The sequence below is a fragment of the Dendrobates tinctorius genome, unplaced genomic scaffold (assembly GCF_039654945.1).
Source record: "Dendrobates tinctorius isolate UK_male_01 unplaced genomic scaffold, ASM3965494v1 ptg000062l, whole genome shotgun sequence".
NCBI lineage: Eukaryota > Metazoa > Chordata > Amphibia > Anura > Dendrobatidae > Dendrobates > Dendrobates tinctorius.
In genome coordinates this window covers 13,298,351-13,324,295 of record NW_027361730.1, presented here as the reverse complement: position 1 = coordinate 13,324,295, position 25,945 = coordinate 13,298,351, and the positions used below count along the sequence as shown (strand labels likewise).

At 46.1% G+C, this 25,945-nt stretch overlaps 1 protein-coding gene across 3 annotated transcripts in view; it reads right to left on the bottom strand.

Annotated features, from left to right (window-relative positions):
* Nucleotides 1-25,945, bottom strand: part of NCAPH2 (non-SMC condensin II complex subunit H2) — a 193,614-nt gene that overhangs the window by 9,571 nt on the left and 158,098 nt on the right. For 2 of the 3 annotated variants that reach the window (XM_073579287.1, XM_073579285.1), the window contains 4 exons: nt 22,788-22,841; nt 20,404-20,474; nt 14,998-15,103; nt 14,171-14,245 (listed from right to left, as the gene is read on the bottom strand). In XM_073579287.1, the coding sequence (XP_073435388.1) occupies nt 14,171-14,245; nt 14,998-15,103; nt 20,404-20,474; nt 22,788-22,841 (306 nt within the window). The remainder of the gene's footprint in view (nt 1-14,170; nt 14,246-14,997; nt 15,104-20,403; nt 20,475-22,787; nt 22,842-25,945) is intronic. The other variant, XM_073579286.1, reaches the window with a different exon arrangement.

Here is a 25,945-nt window from a genome sequence, read left to right as displayed (position 1 = left end):
CGGGCAAAGAGATGGTAGTGAGATTTCCTCATTGAGGTGGAAGCTGGACACAACCTTCGGAAGGAAGGATGGGACTGTACGGAGTACCACCTTGTCCTGATGGAAAATCAGGAAGGGTTGCCTGCAGGAAAGTGCTGAAAGTTCGGACACCCTGCGTAGCGATGTGATTGCCACCAGAAAAACCACCTTCTGTGATAGAAGGTGGAGACCTCCTTACGGGGTTCGAAAAGAGGTGTCTGCAATGCTGTCAAGACCAGGTTGAGGTCCCACGTCTCCAATGGATGTTTGTAGGGGGGAACCAATCGGGAAACCCCTTGGATAAAAGTCCTCACTTGCGGCTTGTTAGCAATACGCCTCTGAAAGAGCACTGAAAGCGCTGACACCTGGCTCTTAAGCGAGCCCAGGGATAGCCTGGCGTCCAGGCCTGACTGAAGGAAACCGAGGACCTTTGGAAGAGAGTAGGGGAGTGGGATCTGTCCACGAGATACGCACCATGTGAAGAAAGCCTTCAGGTACGATAGTAAATCCTGGCTGAAGCTGGCTTTCGAGCCCTGATCATGGTTTTAATGACGTCCGGTGAAAAACCTGCTTGGGTCAAAACCCAGGTCTCAATGGCCACGCTGTCAAATTAAGAGCCCCTGAGTTCTGGTTGAAGAAAGGGCCTTGTGACAGAGGGTCGGGACGTGTGGGGAGACGCCAGGGAGCGTCTGCTGTGAGTTGCACGACGTCGGCGTACCATGTATGCCTGGGCCAGTCTGGAGCGATCAGGATGGTGGGAACTCCCTCTTGTTTGATCTTCCTCAGGACTCTGGAGATCAGGGGGAGGGGTGGAAAAATGTACAGAAGCTGGAACTGGGTCCAGTCCTGAACCAGGGCATCTGCTCCGAGCGACCGCGGATCGCGCGTCCTGGCCATGAAATTGGGAACCTTGGCATTGAGATGGGATGCCATCAGATCCACGTCCGGGGTCCCCCAGCGATGGCAGATCTGACGAAAAACTTCGGGATGGAGAGACCACTCCCCCGAGTCCATTCCTTGTCTGCTGAGATAGTCGGCTTCCCAGTTGTCCACACCCGGAATGTGGACCGCATAGAGTACCGACCTCGCATCCTCCGCCCAGTGTAGGATACGTGTTACCTCGTTCATCGCCTGGATGCTGCGGGTCCCGCCTTGATGGTTCACGTATGCCACCGCCGTGGCATTGTCCGACTGTACTCTGATATGAGAGTCTGCTAGCAAGTGATGAAAGGCTTTCAATGCCAGGAAGATGGCCCGGATTTCCAGGATGTTGAGACTGACTCGGGGTAGTCGGGGACTTCTGTAAATTGACTAACCATCCCAGGCGACTCAGTGTCGATTGTGATTGAGACGTTGACCTCGCAGTCCTTGAGGGTGGGGGCCTTGATGAGAAGGTCGTCCAGGTATGGAACGACTACTAGGCCTCTGGAGTGTAGAACGTCCATGGTAGCTGCCATGACCTTTGTAAATGTTTTGGGAGCCGTGGCAAGACCGAACGGGAGGGCCACAAACTGGTAATGGTCTTGGTTGATTGCGAATCTGAGAAATCTCTGATGGGCGGGAGCAATCGGTATATGCAGGTATGCGTCCTGTATGTCTATGGAGGCAAGATATTCTCCTTTGTCCATGGATGCAACGATTGACCGGAGGGATTCCATGCGAAAATGACAAACTCGAACATACTTGAGTTGCTTGAGGTCTAGTATGGGTCGGACACTGCCTCCCTTCTTGGGCACCACGAACAGATTGGAGTAGAACCCTCGGAAGCGCTCGTCTGCTGGAACCGGCACTATGACGCCTGCTTGCAGGAGGGAAAAAAATCGTTTGATGGAAGGCTTGAGCTTTGAGTGGAGGTTTTGGGGGAACGGAGAGAAAGAACCTGTGCGGTGGGCTGGTAGTAAACTCGATCTTGTATCCTGAAGACACTATTTCCTTGACCCACTTGTCTGTAATAGGCAGCCAGACCTGCTGAAAGAGTAGCAGTCATCCGCCTACAAGTGGGGTGTCTTCCGGAGGGCATGAGTCATAATGAGGGGAAAGTCTGAGCTTTTCCTCCTTTGGATTTTGCCTGGCTTGCTTTTGACTGCCAGTTCCTGTCCGGCCTCTGTGCTGCTCGTGTGTTGTCTCCGCGGGGGGAGCGGTTACGATTTTGTGCTAGGCGCGAGACGGACCAGCCTGAAGAATTCCGAAAGGATCGGAAACGATATTGATTACGTCTTTTAAACGTGCATTTTGGTTTTAGTTGAGGGAGAGAAGTACTTTTACCCCCGGTAGCATTGGATATCATTGTATCCAGCTTTTCACTGAAAAGACGTCCACTCAAGTACGGGAGATTTGTTAGGGACTCTTTTTTTTGAGGCCGCATCCGCCTTCCATTCTCTCAGCCAGAGAATACGCCGGATTGTGATGGCGTTTGATGCTATTCCCGCTACCCCTCTTGCAGAATCCAACGCTGCATGGACCATGTAATCTGCCACTACTGCAATTTGCACCGCCTGGTCCGCCAGCTGAGGGTTTGAAGCTTGGAGGCCCTGTTGCAAAAGATTAGCCCAGGCCTTAATGGCCTTGGCTGCCCAAACTGAAGCAAATGCGGGAGCCAGAGAGGCACCTGCCGCTTCGAAGATTGAACGAGCCATGCGTTCTACCTGTCTGTCTGCTGCCTCCTTGAGGGTTGAGCTGTCCGGCAGTGAGAGAAGTGTTTGTGCTGTAAGCCTAGAGACTGGGGGGTCCACTTCAGGCGGATCTGTCCAATCCTTAAGGTACTGTCACACTAAGCGATATCGCTAGCAATATCGCTATAACTTGTGACGTTATAGCGATATTGCTAGCGACATCGCTTTGTCTGATACTTACTTACGACCGCTCCCCCGCTGGCTATCGCTGATCGCGCGAGAACAGGCTAGACTGTTTCTCGTCGTCAGCTTCCTGTGGAGAGACTAGCGACGAGCGTGGAGCCGGGCGGGAGGACGTCAGTATCGCCTAGTGTGACAGGTAAGTAGCTCACTAGCGACCACTTAGCGATGTACCAGCGATCCTGACCGCGTCATATCGCTGGTCGGGATCGCTGGTACATCGCTAAGTGTGACAGTACCTTTAGTGTCCTTCTGTGGGAAGGGGTACTTTGCTTTTAAGTATTTGCGATTGGCGAATTTTTTCTCAGGCTGCGAAAAATGCTTAGAAAGTATTTTTTGAAATTCCGGATGATTAGGGAAGACCTGAGATGGTTTCTGAACACTTTCGAAGGAAATCTTGTGTTCTTGTGCTTCCGGGGTTGGATCAGAAATGTCCAGCACCCGAAGGATGGAAGAGATTATATCCTCAACTAGCGCCGTATTGCTAGGGGGACAAGGGACCAGAGTGTTCTCTGTTTCATTATCTGAGTTAGTCACATATGCCCTCTGAGTCTTGTGCATCGCTAAGGAGCTCCCTAGCAGGCGAACTAGGGTGGAGGTGTTCTGTGGTCTGGGATCGTTGTGGAGATCCGCATTGTCTTTATCAGGGGACGGTCTCGGTGACCTGGAGCCACTGTGCCTCTCCCTGGAGGGGGACGACCTAGTGCTATGTGAGGACGCAGATGACCGCGACCTGTAGGTCCGCTTACGTCTCAAACTGTGAGAAGCGGCCTGTCCTTGAGACCGGTTGTCCCTTTGCAGGGTAACGTTCATAGCCGAGACATGACCCTGCAGTAGTGTGGAGGTCAGGTTATCTATAGACTGCCCATTCCGGCGCAGTAGCGGTCGCAGAAGCGTTGGTAGGGACTTCTTGGGGTTCTGATCCTGTGTTTTGGGTACAGTCCCGGCAGTGCGGGTACGTGCTGCCGCTGGGGAGAGTGGCCTTGCAGACTGTGCAGACTGCATAAAAGCAGTCTTGCCTGGTCCTTTTCCTTGAGCCCGACATAGTGCCTAGAGGCTGATTAGCAGAGGCCCTACAGGGGTATCTACGCAGAGGAAAAGGAATAGGGGAGCGTTATAGGTTATATGAACTCACAGCTGAGTACAAAGAACCCAGCTGTGATCTTACCCCACTGGTGCGCCCCCTAGGTCCAGCGCCGATAAATCCCAGTCCTGTGCCCCCCAGAGACCGCTGTGCTGCCTTCAGCTATGTCTTCAGGTGCAGCAAGATGGCCATCGGATTTCTGAGGTGGAGGGGGAAGGGGGCGGAGAGCTGAAAAGGGCGCGCGGAGCTATGTAAAAGCGCGCCCCTCGTGTCTCGATCCGCGCCTTCTATGACACTGCAGAGTGTCATTTTCGTCATCCGGGGGGCGGGAATAAGGCGGCGACTTCGGCTAGGCCGAAGCCGCGGCCTAAATTTGATACCTCATGCCCAGAAGGGCTCCAGGACGGCGCGGTTGTCTGGGGGGGGGGGGGGGGGGGGTCGGATTCAAACCAGACCCCTCCGGATTGAACGGTAGACTAGCGGTGGGGTCATGAGTGCAACCTGGGCCCTGTGGGGGGTCCCTTTGAGGCACTAAGCAGCTTGTGCTGCCGCTGAGACAGGGGCGCAGGGAGCCCTGTCTCTGACAAGTGCCATGCCTGCCTGCACCTTCCCCAGTCCCATCAGGAGCCCGCAGCTGAGCTGGGGTCCCTGGACTTGTAAGTGGCCGAATGGTGCCTGGTACAGGCCTTACCTGCGGTGTCTCAACCTAATGCCCCCAGAGGGGGATTAGGGAGGGTGCTGCTGTAGTCAGGGGGCTTCATCCTATCCTCGACCTCAACCCAGAGCCCAAGGGAACTGGGGAAGGAGGGGGGGGGGGATCTCGACTTCGATCCAGTACCCGAGGGACTGGGGAAGGAGCGACATGGGGAAGAGCCATCTCTACCTCAACCGGGGGTACCCCTTAATAGGGGACCGAGGAGGGAGCCATGCCGGGAGTCTCGCTGGAGACCCGCTTTTCTTCATCTGTAGTCCGTAGAAAAAAAATGAAGGAAAAAACGGATTAAAAAAAATCTCTTAGGTGTGCCTCCTTGCAACACTAAGCAAAAACTGGAGAAGGCTGACGCCGTCCAGGGGTGTACACTGCAGAGGAGGAGCCAAAATTAATCTTTTTCAGATTATGCATAGTGTCGCCTCTTAGTGGACAGCAGCATAACACCCACGGTTCTGTGTCCCCCAATTAGGCGACAGAGTAAAGAACAATTTCACCGCCACTAAATGACAATGATGGTAAGCTGTATCACATTTAGCTAAAGGAAAAAAAAGAGTTTGTTTTTCTACTGTGCAACAGCAGTGCAGAAAGAGGAATTTCACCGCCACTAAATGACAGGTTGAGATATGGCGTGCTGAATCACGTTAGCAAGTGCAATATTTTTTTTTTTTTTTTTTACTGTGCAACAGCTCAAAATCACAGAACAATTTCATAGTCACTAAATGATAATGACATTTTGAAAGGTGTACTTGCGCATGGAGCAGAATAGAAGTAGTGCACAACACATTTCTATGAAATGTGCCCTGCTGTCTTTCTTTGGAACTCACTAATAGCACAAAGAGGTAAAAAAAAAAAAAAAAAACTGCTGGAAGGTCGATTTCATCATCACACAGGACACTACCTATATAAACTATCTGACTTAGAAACAACTGCCTAGCTAACATCTATCAGCATCCAGGACCAGCCTCTCTGTGATGTTAGATTGACAAAATCGAGCTACAACAAGATGTCCGCTCTTTATATAGAGGGGGACATGTGATTTCAGGAGCTATTTTGGACACTCTGGATGTTTCCTGCACCCTGATTGTGTACAGATTGCAGCTAGCCAAAGTTAGAAACAAATTTTTTTTTTACAAGCAAGCACGCCGCTCTTCTCACCTCTTCCGCTCATCAAACAAGTGCCCTACGCTCATCATACACCACCACTATCCTAGCCAAAGTGATCAATATACTTTAGTGGCAACACATTTTCCCACACTTTTTACTGAATGTAACCAATGACGAATTTATGAAAATTTGCTTGTGTTTCTGATCACGAATCTGAATGTGCCATATTCGAGACGAATTTGTTTGGCTGTAATTTTCCAAACATTCGCTCATCTCTAATCTTGACGAGGTTAAGCCTGCACAAAAACCATGAGGTTTTTATAGGTCCATACTGTGCAGCTGCTGCTATATCAGGATGGTAACCTGTCTGTCAGAAAACCAAACATGCAATGGAAGGAAAAAAACAAAAACATGGATCTTTAACTGCGCTGCCGAAGGCACCATATGATGAAAAAGGAGATCCAAGAGTCAATGACTAATAAAAACGCAATTTTCTACACAACATATTCCGAAGTTCACAGATGTCTTCAATCAAGAAGAAACTACTGTATATTGCAAGGAAGCATGCGACATTCAAATAGATATCACATTCAAAGAGAAGCGCCAAAAAGACACGAAGTGTCAGGTGACTCATCCTTTGTCAGTTTGAATAAAGGTTGATGAAAAAAAAAAAAAACCCCATACACTGCTCAAAAAATAAAGGGAACACTTAAACAATACAATGTAACTCCGTCAGTCACACTTCTGTGGAATCAACCTGTCCAGTTATGAAGCAACACTGATTGTGAATCAATTTCTCATGCTGTTGTGCAAATGGATCAGACCACATGTAGAAATTATAGGCAATTTGCAAACAACCCCAAAAAGGAGTGGATCGGTAGGGGCAGGCCACAGGCCATTTCTGTTTTCATCCGTTTTGGTCACTTTTGCATTTTGTCAGTGCTCTCAGCCCTACAGTCTCATGAGGTGGAGTCTACAACCCACAGAAATTGCTCAAGTAGTGCAGCTCATCCAGGGTGGCACATCAATGCGAGCGGTGTCAAAAGGGTAGCTGTGTCTTTCAGCAGTGTCCAAAGCATCGATCAGATGCCAGGAGACAGGCCAGTACACCAGGAAACGTGGAGGAGCCCGAAGTATGGCAACAACCCAGCAGCAGGACCGATGCCTCCTCCTTTGCGCAAGGAGGAACAGGGGGAGCATTGCCAGAGACATGCAAAATGACCTCCAGCAGGCCACTAACATCCATGTGTCTGCTCAAACTGTAAGACTATAAGGGCCCGACGTACATAAGTGGATGTACAGGGGGGGCCGTTTATATGGATACACCTATATAATATGGGAATGGTTGGTGATATCAACTTCCTGTTTGTGGCACATTAGTATAAGGGAGGGGGGGGGAACTTTTCAAGATCTGTGGTGAACATGGTGCCCATTTTGAAGTTGGCCATTTTGGATCCAACTTTATAAGTGGCTCACCCAGGTGTATCCATATAAATGGCTCACTCTGTAGTATTAAAGCCCAACAATGTGCAGGGCGATTGGCATTTGCCAGAAAACACCAAGACTGGCAGATTCAACATTAGCGCCATGTGCTCTTCACGAATGAGAGCAGGTTCACACTGAACACGTGACAGTCTGGAGATGCCATGGAGAACCTTCTGCCTGCAACATCCTAGAGCATGACCAGTTTGGTAGTGGGTCAGTAATGGTGTTGAGAGACATTTCTTTAGAGGGCGGCATAGCCCTCCATATGTTAGCCAGAGGTACAGAGATGAGATCCTCAGACCCATTGTGAGACAGCAGTTCCTGCATGATGAAGGTATTGATAATATGGACTGGCCTGCCGTTCCCCAGAACTAAATAACATGGAGCACATCTGGGACATCATGTGTCTCCATCCACCAACATTTCCGAGTTGTACCACCACAGACTGTCCAAAAGTTGATTGATGCTTTAATCCAGGTCTGAGGAGATCCCTCATAAGAACATGCACCGCCTTATCAGGAGCATGCCGAGGAGTTCTAGGGAGGTTATAAAGGCACATGGAGGCCTGAGAATCATTTCCTTGTCTTAAGGAATTTTCACTAAAGTTGGATCAGGCTGTAATTTGATTTTGAGCATCGTTCCAAATCCAGACCTCCATGGGATATTCATTTTGATATACATTGATCATTTTTGTGTTTTAATGTTCTCAACGCATGAAACTATGTAATGAATAAAGATTTGCAACTGGAATATTTCATTTAGTGATATCTAGGATGTGGTATTTTAGTGTTCCCTTTATTTTTTTAGAGCAGTGTATATACAGTTACTTATGCTGGGTGGAAATGTCAAAGGCTATGTACCCATGATCAAGAAATCCAAGCGTTTTGGTTTTTCGCTGCATCTAAAGCGCTGAGTTCTAATCACGCAGTTATAGCCGCATGTGTTACCGCACCTAGTGAATGGAAATGAGCGAAACTACTAGTGTCTCCGCTGCAGATAACTGACATGCTGTGGTTCATAAACCTGCACCTCAAGCAAGTTTACGCAGTGTTAAATAGAAGCACAGTAGGCATGGGATTTCTATAAATCCCATCCACTGTGCTTCTAATGTAGAACTAGTAGAGGTTCATGTCCGGTCCAGACAACCCCACATATGCACAATCCAGATAGACAGTTTGATTCAACACCCATTCTCCCTGTCTGAGCTGGTTTCGGCTTAGGAAGTCGTCCTTGATGTTCTCCTTTCCTCTTATGTGCAGGGAGGTTAACGACAGCAGATGCGCTTCGGCAATCTGAAATATACATTCGGCCACTTTCTTTAAAGATCAGGACCCGGTGGTTTCCTGCGATCCCGGGAGAAGCTAAACATGTATCCTCTACCTTTCCTTTTCCTGTCGTCCCATCTGCTTTTACCTCTGGAAGACTTCCTACGGCTGAATCTTCTCCTGTTGAAGGAACATCTGTAGGAAGGACCCAACAGGTTAGGAAACTTCTTTTTATTGTCCCCGCCTTTTCCAGGAGTTTGTCCAACACTGGTCCTAATAAGTGTTCCCTTTCACAAGGGATGGCACAAAGCTTTGACCTGGCTTGGATGTCTCCCGGCCAGCACTTTAGCCACAAGGCTTTCCAGGCTGCATTAGAAAGGGCCGAGGCTCTTGCGGTTAACCTGACTGAGTCCGCCGATGCGTCAGATTGAAAAGCTGCAGCTCCCTGCATCATGGGAAGAGAAGTCAGGATGCGCTCTCTGGATGCTTTGTCCTTTAATTGCGACTAACTGGTCCAGCCTTTCGCGCCTGAGCCCATTTTCATTTTTGGTTTGTTTTTCGCTCCACTTCTTCCCAGAGCCATAAAACTTTTTTATTTTCAGTCAATATGGCCATATGAGTGCTTGTTTTTTGTGGGACGAGTTGTACTTTTGAACGACACCATTGGTTTTACCATATCGTGCACTCAAAAACGGGAAAAAAAAAATCCAAGTGCGGTGAAATTTGCAAAAAAGTGCTATCACACACTTGTTTCTTTTTTTCGCCATGTTCACTAAATGCTAAAACTGACCTACCATTATGATTCTCCAGATCATTACGAGTTTATAGACACCAAACATGCCTAGGTTCATTTTTATCTACCGTATATACTCGAGTATAAGCCAAGATTTTCAGCCCATTTTTGTAGGCTGAAAGTGCCCCTCTCAGCTTATACTCAAGTCATTGTCCCAAGCTGTCAGATCATACTCACTCCCATAGGCGTGGAGCACATATTCATTACTTTAATGAGCGGTACCACGTGACCGCTGAACACTGGAAGGAGCTACTGGTGCCGGAGACCATCGGAGAAGAAAGAAGAAGTGCAAAGACCGAGCCAGGAGGGATATGACGGGGAGGAGCCATGCAGTATTCACCTGGCCCCATTCCACCGCCGCGCGCCGCTCTGTCTTCCGCGTCCTCTGGCTGTGACGTTCAGGTCAAAGGGCGCGATGATGTGGTTAGTGCGCGCCCTCTGCATGAAACAGTCACTGCAGAGACCCGGAAGACAGAGCGGAACGCGGCAGTGCAACGAAGACAGGTGAATATCGCAGGTGCCGGGGGCCTGAGCCAGCGGCGACACAGGCACCTGGCCCCCATAGCGCGTCAGTGTCCCCGACTGCTCAGGACACCGGCACCTGGCCCCAGTGACGAGAGGAGAGCATGTATTTTTTTTTTTTTATCGCAGCAGCATATGGGGCATATATATCTATGAAGCATCTTATGGGGCCAACAACCTTTATGCAGCATTATATAGGGCATCTTATGGGGCTATCAACCTTTATGGAGCAGCATATGGGGCATATTATTCTTTGGAGCATCTTATGGGGCCATCAACCTTTATGGAGCAACATATGGGGCCATAATTAACCTTTGTGCAGCATTATATGGGGCATATTTTTTGTATGGAGCATCTTATGGGGCCCATCATGAACTGTATGGAGCATTATATGGGGTTCCTGAGTCAGTATGGATATTCAAAAAAATTTAACCTACCGATGTCTCAATTAATTTTACTTTTATTGGTATCTATTTTTATTTTTGAAATACCAGTAGCTGCTGCATTTCCCACCCCAGGCTTATACTCGAGTCAATAAAGGTTTTCCAGTTTTTTGTGGCAAAATTAGGGGCCACGGCTTATACTCGGGTCGGCTTATACTTGAGCATGTACGGTAAGTGGGAAAAAAATTCTAAACTTTAAGAAAAAAAACCTGCTCCATTTTCCGATACCTGTAGCGTCTCCATTTTTCGTGATCTCGGGTTGGGTGAGGGCTTATTTTTTGCGCGCCGAGCTGACGTTTTAATGATACCATTTTGGTGCAGATACGCTCTTTTGATCGCCACCCGTTAGTTATTTTAATGCAATATCGAGGCGAGCAAAAAAAACGTAATTCTGGCGTTTTTAACTTTTTTCCTGCTAGGCCGTTTAGTTATCAGGTTAATACTTTTTTTTATTGATAGATCGGGCGATTCTGAACGCAGCAATACCCAATATGTGTATGTTTGGTTTTTTTGTATTTTCAATGGGGCAAAAGGGGGGTGATTTGAACTTTTCTATTTTTATTAATATTTTTAGAAACTTTTTTTTTTTTTTTTTTTTTTTTACTTCTGGCATGTTTCAATAGCCTCCATGGGAGGCTAGAAGCTGCCATAGCCTGATCGGTTCTATTATATAGAGGCAATGCTCAGATCACCTCTATGTAGCTGAATTACTACATTGCTGTGAGCGCTGACCGCCGGGTGGCGCTCATAGCAATCCGAAAACAACCATATGCCGATGCACCGATGATCCCCGATCAGCGGTGCGCGTATTTCCGACCCGATGGCCGGAAGCGCTTGTTAAATGCCGCTGTCCGTTTGATAGCAGCAGTAAACTAGTTAATAGCCGTGGGCGGATCGCGATTGCGGCTATTGCGGGCACATGTCAGCTGTTGAAAACAGCTGACATGTCCCGGCTTTGAGGTGGGTTCACCGCCAGAGCCCACTTCAAAGGGGGAGATGCGACATGCACTGTACTAGTACGGCACATGTCGCAAAGGGGTTAATGACCTGGCTGTACAAGTGGCTGCCACCGCCAGTCTAAGGGACCCCGCTGACATCTCCCAGGTGCACTCAGAAAAGTTTCTGTCTTCTTATCTAGAGAGTCCTTTAGATTTTCCATGTTCTCAAAAGGCAGCGAGGCTTTCCTAGATGTCTTAGCGACTGCCGCATGCAGCTTAGGGGCTTTATCCCATGAGGACGAGGCAGACTCCTCAAACAGGTACCTCCTTTTGAAGGCCGGAGGTAAGGAGCCCTTCCTTTCTGGTCTCTTCCATTCCCGTAAAATAAGAGAGCGGATTTTATCTTTCAGCGGAAAGGCTCTGTGAGCTCTCTGATCCAGACTCCCAAACATCACATCCTCCATGGTATTATTAACCGCCTTTACCAGCCTATTCACCAGGTCAACCAGGAACGGCTTGACTGGGCATCTGAAGATGATGAAGTTGAAGCAGACGAGGCCGAGAATTTCTCGAGACACTATCACTGTCCGACAACGTGGATTTGGGCTTCCTTATCTTTTCCTTACAGACACCTTCCTGGGAAAGGGATCTCACCGATTCCCTAACCTCTGTCCTAACGATCTCCCTCAGGCTACACGCAAAGTCTAGTGTCTCCTCCGCTACTGTCTGTTGAATGCATGGCTGGCACAGTCTTTTCCCATAGTAATCTGGTAGCAAGGCACTGCAAATTGTGCACTCTTTATGCTTGGCCTTAGAGGTACACTTCTGTTCCTAGCAGAAATTAGGGAGAGACAAAGAGAAGACTACATCACCAAGCGAACTTTTACAAAGATCATTTACAAGTGAAGTGTAACAATGGTACCGGAATGCGCGGGGGAGAGCTCTCAGCCGAAGGATCCTCCTTAGGGACGGAGACTCGTCCAGTCTGCTGAAACTCCTCTGACTGGATTTCCTTTCACCCATACGATCACTTCCTGGTGCTGCTACATGGTCGTCGCTGGGTCTCAAGTGGGGCTCCTCAGTGAGTTGCTGTATTACAGGTGAATGCTGCACCTGATCCTACTGCTCTGACAACTCCATGATACCTTGCCAGATTATGGGTCTGGGAAGCACCTGGTTTCGTCCTAGCCTGCCTTAAATATCCTAGGCCACTCCCCCAATCTGGTACTACTGGGTCAGCAGATCCTTCACGTGGCCTGCCAGAGGCTTCCTCCTCCAGGGTCTGCCGGCCGTGTTACCAACCCACATGACCCCGACCGGCACCCTCCTCGCTACCCTGGATCAGCCTGCCCACAGCCCCAGGAATTGCGCCTTCCCAGACTTACAGCCACAGCAGCACACCGCCGGCTGCATCACAGGGGGCGTGTTCCAGCCACATCACAGGTCGCGCCCCGGCCACGTCACCGACACACCCCAGCCACATCGCAAAAGGCGTACCCCAGCCTCGTCACTATACCGCGCCCCGACTGCGTCACAAGAGTGCGCTAGCCACCCCCACCTGGGCCTGCCCGGCCACCAGAGGCACCAACGCCGTTCAACAGGACTGCGGTGCTAGAACACACCGCCGCCAGCCCCGAGCATACTTACCTGCACCTGAGCGTCGGACCACAACCAAGCCAGTCATCCCACCTGGACACCGCTTGCCTGCTACCGCTATCGTGCAATCCCCCTGGACCCACTGTGGCGCTTCCAGGGCACCAGACCCCCGCTGCCTGACCCAACTGGCCGGCCCTGGGAATAACTTCTATCTTCTTCACAAGTATGTCTGAAGAGGTTCACCCGTCAGGGACAGGAAACCAACTGCGCCCTTTCATGTCTTTAGGTTTCCTGTCCCGGAAGGGTGGATCCTCTCTCGTGTTGCTGTCATGGGAGACCGAATATATATAACATACACTGCTCAAAAAAATAAAGGGAACACTCAAATAACACATCCTAGATCTAAATGAAATATTCTCATTGAATACATTGTTCTGTACAAAGTTGAATGTGCTGTCAACATAAATCACACAAAAATCATCAATGAAAATCAAATTTTTGAACCAATGGAGGTCTGGATTTGGAGAGACCCCCAAAATGAAAGTCAAAACAAGACAAAATTAAAGTGGAAACAAGTCAACATGATGCTCATTATTGTGTGTGGCCTCCATGTGCCTGTATGACCTCCCTACAACACCTGGGCATCTCCTCCCCGACCTGGACTAAAGCTTCCGTCAACTCCTGGACCGTCTGTGGTGCAACGTAACATTGGTGGATGGAGCGAGACATGCTGTCCCAGATGTGCTCAATCGGATTCAGGTCTGGGGAACGGGCAGGCCAGTCCATAGCTTCAATGCCTTCATCTTGCAGGAACTGCTGACACACTCCAGCCACATGAGGTCTGGCATTTTCCTGCAATAGGAGGAACCCAGGGCCAACCACACCAGCATATGGTCTCACAAGGGGTCTGAGGATTTCATCTCGGTACCTAATGGCAGACAGGCTACCTCTGGCGAGCACATGGATGGCTGTGTGGCCCTCCAAAGAAATGCCACCTGACACCGTTTCTGACCCACTGCCAAACCGGTCATGCTGAAGGATGTTGCAGGCAGCAGATCTCTCTCCATGGCATCTCCAGACTGTCACGTCTGTCATATGTGCTGAGTGTGAACCTGCTGACTATGTGACAGACGTGACAAAGTCCATGTCCATGTCTTCAGAAGTGAATGTAGCAGAGTTGCAATATCTGCAGTGCTTGGATTTAGTTGAATTTATTGTTGTATATAATTTATACATTGTGCAATGATTGCATGCCAACTTTGTAATCCTGAGTGTACAGGCAAGCTCCCTTTAATTATTCTACAGAATACTACATAATACTATCAACAGCTGCCAGAAATAGTATGATTATTCATTACCAACATTCGCAGAAGCCGGCTCGTCACGCAGACTAGCTGGAATGTTCACACCAAAATCTTCATGGTCTGAAAGCTCTGCCATCAAAAAAAAAGGTGCAACAGAAGGTTATTTCAGTTCAGACAAGTTTGATAAGTATAATACAATAAGCATTTTACAGAAACCATTTCTAAAATATCTTCCAGCAAACCGTATGACTGCTGTTCTCAACCCAAATATAAGGGATAAAGAAATGACTTACAGATTTGAGAATCTAACAGAATCAGGACTTGTGATTTAGCATCTCAAATCATTATGAAATGTTAAGGCTATATTCACATGCAGCATTTTTTTCCTGTAGCAAAAACCTTCCCAAGCCATTTGTTTGTTTTTTTTGTTTTTGAGGATTATATGTGTCATTTATCTTACAGTACTTGTTTAATAAACTTAGTTTTCACCTGTTTGCTGAATGTTTGCACTCACTGCTTTCTATGGGTGAGAAACCCTGCAAAAATGCTGAGAGAATTGACATGCTGCAGTTTTCAAATAGCTGTGAGTGCTCGAATTCAGTCAAGAAAAAAAAAAAGTATGTGCATAAGATTTCAGAAATATCATAGCTTTTTCTAGACCTATAAAATGCAGGGGTTTATTAGTAAATAACACTTAAAAAAGCTGCATGTGAACATAGCCTTAAAATGTTCTCTCCACCAAGGTTTTACACTACAATGATATAATATTGCAAACGAAGAGATGATCCACAGTTACAAGCCACATCCTCCTATTTCCACTTCAGGAATAGATACACGGGTACCAGAAAAGCAGAAATTATGAACTGATCTTGTACACACACCTTCACCATCATCATGATCCAGATAGTCTGCATCACGTACTTCATCCACATGATCTACTAGGCCATCTTCAGCAAGCAATTCTGCCAAAGCTTCAAATTGGGGCCCCTTTTGAGAAAAATGAAAAAATGAAACAAGTATAAGTGAAGGCCACGATTAACTAAGGCCGCTTTCACACTTCCGTTTTTGACAATCAGTCAAAATCTGCCAGGTTTTGAAAAAAACGGATCCGCATTTTTTTTTTTTTGCGGATCCTTTTTTTTTCCCCATTGAGTTGCATTACTGGCGGATCTTGACTGATGGTCATCTGTTGGATCCGTTTTTGTGAGTATCCACCAACTTTTTGTCATCCGCCGGCATGCCTGGACGGACCCTGCAATGTTTTTTTTTGTGGTTGGATCAGCATTTTCCAGTGCGCATGCCTGGTGAAAGGAAGTCAGGGAGAAAATTAACCCTGAAATCCTTTCCTGAAATTAATTAACTCACTCTCTCTCTCCTTCCCGGCCAGCGGTTCCTTTAAATTTCCTCATTCTGCGGATCCGTCAAAAACCGGATCCTGTGGCATCCGTTCACATCAGTTAGGAACGGATCCGCTTGTCCGCCTTTTTGGCGGATTTTAACTAACACAAAAAACTGAAGTGTGAAAGAGGCCTAATAAAATATTTCCAATGCAAAGCTGATCAGGCAGAAATTATAAAAACATTCACTGCAATGAGAAAATCAAAGTAGACACAGTACTGTGGAATAGTTTTAAGTAGGCATGTAGATTGAAATCGAGTCATGAACCGCTGCATCCCACATGTTTTCACCTTCTTGACCAGGACAATTTCTTTCAATTCTGACCACTCATTTTATGTGGCAATAACTCTGGGAGGCGTCAATGGATTTCACGAATTCGGAGACTGTTTTTCGTGACAAATTGTACTTCATGTTCGTGATACATTTTGGTCGATATGCGTTTATTAATGAAAATATTTTAAAAAAAAGACAAAAAAAGAATTTGGCAGTTTTCAAACTTTGAACTTTTTTTTTGTAATTATTTATAGTTTTAAAGAAACACGACAAATATATCCAGAGTTACATAAATCACACTAAATTATAGTCCTTAGAGATCTGTGGGTTAGGTCGTAGAGATGGCATATATGAAATCAAAAATTTTGAGGCAACAAAACAACAGTCAGGTGCAACAATCTAGAATAGACTGATGACATGTCTAAATAAGCATAATATGAATGAAATTAAATATCGACCTATAAAGTAAAGAATCAAGACTGAAAGGCTTCTATGGTTTAAAGTTAAAGTCCAGCGAGGACGTCTCGTCCCCCTGGGGCACTAAGAGCCGTTCCTCGAGGAGTACCCGACCACCGCGGCTCCCCAAGGTATAGCAAATAGGGGAGGGCTCCTGGGCGCGTTCGGAGTCGCAGGCTTCACATAACTTAACAGTCTGCGCTCGAGGGAACATAACCCCACAGGAAACGCATGCGACATAAAGGAACGTGTGCGTTTTTTCCTTTTCCAGACATACTGCTGGCGTAGGCCAAAAAAAAATAAAAAAAATTCCTTTTAAGGTACGAGGGGAGAGGAGGAGGAGGAAGAGGGTGACCCTGTAGCGCCTTAGTGTGGCTCCGGGACGGGGGTCGCACTTACCCGCTCCTGCGTGTCTCTCCCCGTGCTCCTGTAGTCCGCCTGCTGTCTCGCTCCTGGGTAAGCTGCGAATCTTCTCCTGATCGCGGCCTACCCTGTTTTGCAACCGGGGCCTCAATTTTATCCTGGTCATGGGGGGCGGCGCCGGAATTGACGTCGCACCCAGGGCAGAACTTCCGCCCACGGCCCTGCTCGCTCCCCCGAAGCCGCAGGTTAAATTAGAGACGGTCCGCCAGCCTGATAAGCTGGCGGACCGCTACCCCGGCCATTCGACTCCCCATGCCCACCCTGGTCATGGGGGGCGGCGCCGGAAATGACGTCGCACCCAGGGCGGAACCTCCGCCCGCGGCCCAGGCCGAAGCCGCGAGCTAAATTAGAGACGGTCCGCCGGCCTGGTAAGCCGGCGGACCGCTAGCCCGCCATTGAAAATCTGTCCCCCCACCCTCCCCCCCAGCCGGACGGCCGCCTGACTCCAGCAGCGGCCTCTCCACCCGGGGGTAAGCCTGGCCACTATCCCCGGCTCCGAAAAAACGCTGCCCAGGGCCCTCTCCAGCTCATACCTGAGGTATTTCCGCTTAGGACGGTGCAGGCACCTTAGCTCCGACCGCCTTGCAGGGGCGAGGAGAGGGACCGTCTGCCGCCATGCAGCACCGCCGTCATGCGTTGGTGGAGCAGTGGGGGCCGCACAGACTAGTCTTGTGCCTCTGTGCAAGCCCATGGTTTCAATACCAATGGGTGGACAGGGCTAAGTCTGGCATAATGTCCCACGTCGCAGGAAAGGAAACGTGGAGGGACACTCGCACGTGGTCGCCCGTTGCTGGTTTGGGGAAATCGGATCCTTTCAATAGGATGCGTTGCCCCTCTCATCTTCAAAAATAACAAACAAGAAAAAAATAGATGTCTGGGGAAAAGTCCCAGAGATGTCCCTCGGTGCGGGAAAGGATACGCGGAGGCGATACTCAACGCGTGCTCGCCCGTTGTTGGTTTGGGGAGATCGGACCCTTTCTATAGGATCCGTCGCCCCTGTCTCATCTTCATGGTAAACTAGCGAAAAAATAGCCTGGAGAGATCCAGACTGCGTGTGCCTCCATAAGACACTAAGCAAAAAACTGGTTTCCGCCCGCTATTGGGACGAGGGTGTATGCAGCGGAGGAGGAGCTAACTTGTTTTTTTGTATACCTAGTGTCAGCCTCCAGACGGCAGTAGCATACACCCACAGTCTCTGTGTCCCCCAATGAGACGAAGGAGAAAATGGAGATCAGATTTTGCTGGAATGATTTGAGGGAAACATGTCACATTGGCAGAGTCCGTGAGATGCCAGAATAGCAGAATTCACCCATAAGTGACCCCATTTTACAAACTACGCCTTTCAATGAATTAATCTAAGGGTCCAGAGATCATATTGATGCCATGGATTTGTCACAGAATTTTTTACCATTGGGCAATGAAGAAAAACTAATTCCATTTTGCCACCAAAATTTTGTTTTAGCCACAAGTTTTACATTTTCACAAAGGAAAATAGGTAACAAAAAAAAAAAAAAAGGGCGCCAAAATTTGTTAAACAATATCTACTGAACGTGGCAATAACTCACATGTGGTTGCACAGTACTGTTTAGCCACACGGCAAGACTTAGGAGGGAAGGAGCACTATTTGACTCTTAGAGGACAAATTATTGTAGAATTGTTTGTGGACACCATATACGAGCCCCTAAGGCTAGGTTCACATTGCGTTAGGGGAATCAGTTTAACAGATCCGTTAAACGGATGCTCTAACGCAGATGTCATTTTTTAACATAATTTGTGACCATAGCGCTAATGTATGTGCTAACGCATGGTAGCAGCTCGTTATCATGCTCTACCATGTGCTAGCCCATACAGGTCTATGCACAAAGAACACATCCGTTCGCTGTGCGCTAAACCCTACGCACCCCCGAACGCTGCAGACCACGTTCGAGGGTGCGTCATGAAGTAACGCATCATCACTAAAGCATGCCGATTTTGGCATGCGTTAGCATGCGCTACTGTCATGGCGGGCAATGGCGGCGTTAACGCATCCGTTACATAGCGTTAGTTCCGCTATGTAATGGATCCAGTCAGAGCTTTGCCCGCAACGCAATGTGAACCCAGCCCAAGTGCTAGAAGAGCAGAATCCCCACTCAAGTGACCCCATTTTAGAAATTACACCCCTATGGAAATGTACAATTTTGACTCCATGGGCGTTTTCCTGAAACAAGCAACTAAGGATGTTGCAGAGAGAAAAAACGCAAATCTGCTAGTTGTAGTGCCTGTACATTGTAGTGACCAGTACATTATGCCCAGTTCATGCTTCTGGAGACACGGAACATGTAAATTAGGTGGGTTCTCATCGCTACTGAAATTCTAAACATGTGGATGATATGTGTAGTTTAGGTACACTGTGGGGATCAGAAGAGAGGAGAGTTTTGAATTTGGGAGCACAGAATTAGATGGATTTCTTTTGAGTGGGGTGAAGAACCATAACACTTTTCCAGAGCCTTGTACTACCAGTAACATGGAAGCCCCCTATATTTCCGCTAACAGATGACAGACCCAAGTTGGGACTTGATTTTTTTGTGGATTGAGTTGAAACTTTTATTAAGAACATTATACATAACATTTGGGATCACATTTATCCGGCGCTCTACACTTATCACTTTTTTGGGGATTTCCATCTGAATCTGACGCGATTCAGATGAAACCCCAAGGGATCCATTCACCATAATGAGGCAGCAGAGTTAGTCTGGACTTCGGCTGGCCTCTGTTGAGCAGTGTCCTTTTCACAGGTGCACAAAACTGTGGTCAACTGAGGTTAAAAAGAAGGTCACGGTCAGATCATAGGCCAGACAACGTCCACAGTGTCTTCTTCTGTATCATTATAGGGAATTTTCCACTGAGGGTTCCATCCGAATCACGCATTTCAGAGATTTACACGAAAACCCCGATGTAAGCGCTCAGTGCTGAGCCCCAGATAGATGTGAGCAAAGCCTTACTTTATTAAATCACATAACTATTATTACTTTATTAAATCACAAATTATTTTTCTTTCAAGCCATATATTATGTCTTAAGGCATATACAGTCATATTGTACATAGGAACTTAGAAAATATTGTTTGGCAAAAATATAGCAGTATTTCACAATAGAGATATTTATTGTATAAGACCATAAAACTGCTTGTGCAGAACTTCAAGAGCTATTAATAGTAAAAAGAAAAAATGGGGAAGTTTTTATATATCCCAAGTTATAAAGCCTATGGGTACCAAGTGGGTTTTGCTTAAAATATACTCTTGGTATCCATGTATGACTATAAAAACCGGCATCTAGTGACATGTATTGGAATGGTGTCCAAATTTGGTTGAAAGAAAAGAAAACTCATTTTTATGTGATTTAATAAAGCAATAATCTCTACTGAATAATTCTATAACACTTTTTATTACTAGATTGCACCATGTGTTGTTTCATCGTGTACTGCCTCACAACCATTATGTTTTTTGTGGGTTTTTTTAAAGAAATTGTTATTGTATGTAATAAAGATCATTGTATTGCCATTTTAAAACACATTCTCTATTGTTTTCATAGGCTGATGTAGTAATGAGATAGGAGATACTATACACTTTTGACCCAATTATCGGATGTTTTATTGTATTTTTTTTTTTTTTTTTTAAAGCATTTTGTCTACACCTTCCTAAACTTTTTGCACAGAACTGTATAAATACTGCAACATGACCAGCTACACAATGTCATTACCATTCTTTTCTGGAGTTTCCGCTGTGCAGCAAGGCGTTCTTTGGCATGCTCCCAATACAACACTTCCATGTCTGCAAAGGTACACAAAAGTCGTGAGTTACAATTTCAAGTGCCAATGACTTCTATAACCATCATGACCTATAACGTATGCCGAGCTTTGCTCATAGGATCATAACTAAAAGCCCAGATAGTAAGCTTTCCTAACATTCCAGGGTCCAAGCTTTAGCTACTATATTCTAAATAGTGCTCGAGAGATGAAACATTTTTACTCTTTGGTTCTGTGTTCAGTAGAGGTGTGAGAAGGAGGATGAAGAGCATAGCCTGTTACCAATACCTCCCTCTCCACTTACAGCTTTCTTCTCATGCTGCTTATTATACTTCTTAAAAGACAAGAACAGTGCAAATGGACAAATAAAAGTGACATGTAGAAGTTCAGCAAATATTGAAAATTTCATTACTAGGAGGTGTTTCGCATATCAGGGGGTCTGGGGTCAGACATCTGGCTACAAACATGAATTTTTTTTATGCAAAATTGTGTGAAGACGTCCACGAGTATAAAGTGGTGAGTATAATTTCTGCAATGTGCATTCTTACAGTAAACATTTCATTATGGGGTAAGAATGTTATTTTTCATTTAATAATTCAGATTTAATACAAGTATGTCAGAAGCGTGAAAATTTGTTCCGCAGAGCACTCTATTGCAATTTGCCAATTTCCATTCTTGTGCATTCATTTTTTACAACCTGTTCTAATAGTCTATGTTTTTAGCTTTTCCACTATCAGCCGGTTTAAAAGAATTAGGCACTCTTAAATAGATACTGAATGAATGTCGACTGCGCTCATCACCCAGTGAAATTAGTCTCCATTCACATAGCGCATATACTACAGCTGTTCCATAAGTCCTTTATCACTTGTGTGTATGTTTCAGGAAGGTCAGTTTGACAAAAGTATCACATGATTTATAGACTATATACTAGACAACATACTGGTGATTAAAGGTTCTACAGTACCTATTTAAGAGTGACAGGTTGTTCTTTATATGGATACTTACTGGGTGGGACCCTATCTGACCAACGAGGAGCGCAATATTACCTAAACACAGAACAGCTGGGTGAGAGCCATTATTTGCAGGACGCCTTGTAGTTTGAGTGACTACATTCACTTTAGCATACAAAGTACTGGAAAACAAATGGGGCAAGAAATTGTGAAACACTGCATAGCGACCACTCACAACTCTGTTTTGTTCTATTTTGCTTGTATAATCACCAGACGTCACAGAGGTCTATTTGGTTTAAGGGTGCTTTCACATTGTATTCAGGCACTCGTTTGTTGGCCTTGTGGGGGATTGCGGACTTACCCCCAGCAAAACGGAATTCGGGCATATGTGCAGACGGGGTCATAGACTACAATGGTGCCAACAGAGCTAACGTGTTCTGTTGTGCATCACTTTCTGGAGTGTACGCCGTTTTGCGGGGGGCTGATGCGGTCAACGAACGGGTACTTGAACGCAATGTGAAAGCAACCTAAAAGTTTGTTGTGTATATGTGTTTTTAAAAACTTGATTGTTCCAATTATGAATCCAACATATCTGAGTTATGGACAAAAATTTTGCTTTTCTTTAGCGATGTTCCAAAAAGTTAACATTTGGGGTTTTTTTTCCCAAATATGTTGAGAAAGGTAGGTTCCAGGAAGCTAAACCTCTGTGCAAAACCTTCCAAAATTCCTGTTATGCATCTCACATTTAGGGTAGACTGGTCTAGTCATTTGGCTGTAAATTAATATTTAATAATCTTTATTAATAATAATCTTTATTTTTATATAGCGCTAACATTCTGCAGCACTTTACAGTTTGCACACATCATCATCGCTGTCCCCAATGGGGCTCACAATCTAAATTCCCTATCAGTATTGATAACTTTGGATCCTAGAGAGCTGAAAGCCAACGTAAAACATGCCAAAGTGCCTGATTTACCCATGTTCAAATTTAAGGAATATTGGTCCAATCATTTGGCTGTAAATTACCGTATTTGCTTTCATGTTTAAATTTTTTTGGTGAAAATCTTCAGAACACTTGTTTTACATTTTTTGGGTGAATATGTTGATAAGTGTAGATCCTAGAGAGCCAAAATCCATTTTAAAAACTTTAGAACCTGAATGTCTATGTGCCAAATTTGGTGGAGATTGATCTTATCGTTTGTGTGTAAAGAACACACAAAAGAAATTCAGCTCTCTACATCCAGACAAATATACAGATAGATTTCCATCTCCATTGTAAAAAGGGTTGCACTGACTAATTGCTATAGCAACAAGGACAGGCTTTTCTATAGGAGCCACATTTCTTTATACCATGCTTAGCACACCTGGAAAAACAAGTAGAAACATACCTGTAAAAGTTGGACCTTTCCTTTTATACATCACAGGATCTGCCCCATGCCAGGCTGCAAACATAAAGAATAAGTTTAAAGGAGACCTGTCTGTCAGAGGAGTTAAGATCCATAAGACATCTCCAGGAAGAGGACATGCGCCCCCCCCCCCCCCCCAAATTGGACACCTGGGAAAGAGGGAAAATTATTTATAGTTAGGAAGTGTGAAAAGCTAATTAAAAGATAGGAAGAGCTAAGAATCCAAGCTCCCTTTGAGGTTGGGACTTGCTGCCATGGACAGGTAATTAAAACAGGAGGTTTGTGCTGTGAGTGGGACAGTAAAACTGACATTTGTTTACACAAAGGAAGGACCATCCTTGGTTAAAAAGGATCTTGCGGAGAAATTTCCAGCCTGTGTGTCTCCATTATCCACATGAGAATATTGGGTGTTTGTACCAATTCGATATTTACGGGATATAGATTTTTGGCATTATAGCGAAAAGGAAGGACGTGATGGATTAATTCACATCACTGTAGGGCCACTAGAATCCCTCCAACTTAATGGTCTCATCGATTAGGTCTCTATGAAAAGGTAAAATCACGATAAAAAATATGACGTCAATATCTACCGCTTCTAACCTTAAGGGGCAAAGGTATCCTGCAAGTTGGAGATTTCATAAAATGCTAAGGCTACTTTCACACATCCGGTGTGTGGGGTCCGGCGGCGTGCGGCGAAAAGCCGGGCCGCCGTATCCGGCCTGCAGCCGTGACACCGGATGTGTGTGCGGCGTCTGATACGGCTCGGACAAGATTTAAAGGAGCCGTAGGAGGAGGTGGACAGAGGCAGCTTCTGAGAGAGACAGATGCTGAAAGGGAGGTGAGGGGAGGGTAGGAGAGGAGAGGGGGGTGGAGAGAGAGAGACATGTGAGGTTAACACTTAGTGTCCAGGCGAGAGAATCTCTCTCTCTTGCCGGGCACTTGTGGGGTTAACCCCACAGAGAGATCTCTCTCTCTCACCCAGACACTGAGTGTTAACCCCACAAGTGCCCGGCGAGAGAGATCTCTCACAAGTGTCCGGGTGACAGAGAGAGATCTCTCTCTCGCCGGGCACTTGTGGGGTTAACATTCACAGAGTCCGGGCATGCGCTGTGGAAAAAGCCGATCCGGCGCTGATAAAAAAACGTTGCAGAGAACGTTTTTTGCAGATGCCGGAAGGCTAATTTTTGCCATGTCCGGCAACAACCGGACACGACGCATAACCATCCGGCACGATGCGGCGACAATGAAATCTTATGGGACAAAACCGGATCCGGTGCTGGATCCGGTTATGAAAAATTTCGCCGCATCGTGCCGGATTACAAAAACTGGATGTGTGAAAGAGGCCTAACAGACCCAGCACATGCCACAATCTTGCCCACATGAGGTCATCAAGGGGAGGTAAGTGGACGTAACTTAGAGCTAATAAAAAGCTGTTAGGTCTTTTTCACTCTGGGAAAACATGGCTTGCTGTGTGTCCATTTTCGAAACCAGGAGTGCTTCCCTCTGCTAAGCTCTAAGGCCTCTTTCACACTTCAGTTTTTTACAATCAGTCACAATCCGCCAGGTTTTGAAAAAAACGGATCCTCAATTTTCTTTTGAGGATCCGTTTTTTTTCCCCATTGACTTGCATTAATGGCGGATTGTGGTCCGTTGCTTGTGAGGATCCGCCAAAAGTTGCTGTCCGTCACCATCCTCAAAGATTTCAAAACGGAGCTTGCAACGTTTTTTTCTGTGGCGGATCCTCCAGACACTTATTTAACCCGAAATTCTTTCTGGGTGCCGGACAAAATCTCTCTCACTCTCTCGCCACTCTCCGGCCAGCAGTTCCTTTATATTTCCTCATTTTCAGGATCCGTCTGAAAACGGATCCTGTGCCATCCGTTCGCATCATTTGAGAACGGATCCGCTTGTCTGACTTTTTGGCGGATTTGAACTGATGCTAAAAAACTGAAGTGTGAAAGAGGCCTTAGGCTACGTGCCCACGATCAGTAATACTAGCATTATGGACGCGCTACTTCACCTCGTCCAAAACACTGCGTTCTACAGTACAAGCATAGTGGATGGGATTAATTGAAATCCCAAGCTCACTGCTTTTTTACACTATGTAAACTCACTTGCAATGGAGGTTTCTGAGCCGCATGTCAATTTCTCTTGCATGAACGCTCAGTCTTCTGAGCAGAATATCCCCATAGACTTGAATTAGATGCAGTAAATCCGCAGTTTAACTCCTTAACCCCAAGGGTGGTTTGCACGTTCATGACCAGGCCAATTTTGACAATTCTGACTACTGTCCCTTTATGAGGTAATAACTCTGAAACGCTTCCATGGATCCTGGTGATTCTGACATTGTTTTCTCGTGACATATTGTACTTCATGTTAGTGGTAAAATTTCATTCAAATAACTTGCATTTGTGAAAAAAAATGGAAATTTGGCGAAAATTTTTAAAATTTCGCAATTTTCCAACTTTGAATTTTTATGCCCTTAAATCACAGAGATATAGCACACAAAAAACTTAACTAACATTTCCCACACGTTTACTTTACATCAGCACAATTTTGGAACCAAATTTTTTTTTGTTAGGAAGTTATAAGGGTTAAAAGTTGACCAGCGATTTCTCATTTTTGCAACACCATTTTATTTTTACGGACCACATCACATTTGAAGCCGCTTTGAGGGGTCTGCATGATAGAAAATACCCAAAAGTGACACCATTCTAAAAACTGCACCCCTTAAGGTGCTCAAAACCACATTCAAGAAGTTTATTAACCCTTCAGGTGCGTCACAGGAATTTTTTTGAATATTTAAAAAAAAAAAAAAATGAACATTTAACTTTTTTTCACAAAAAAAAACACTACAGGTTCAATTTTTTTTTATTTTACCAAGGGTAACAGGAGAAGTTGGACTGCAAAAGCTATTGTGCTGTTCGTCCTTAGTACGCTGATACCTGATATGTGGGGGGGAAACCACTGTTTCGGCGCATGGCAGAGCTCAGAAGGGAAGGAGCGTTGTTTGACTTTTTCAATGCAAAATTGGCTGGAATTCAGATCGGACGGCCATGTCACGTTTGGAGAGCCCCTGATGTACCTAAACAGTGGAAACCCCCCACAAGTGACCCCATTTTGGAAACTAGACCCCCCCA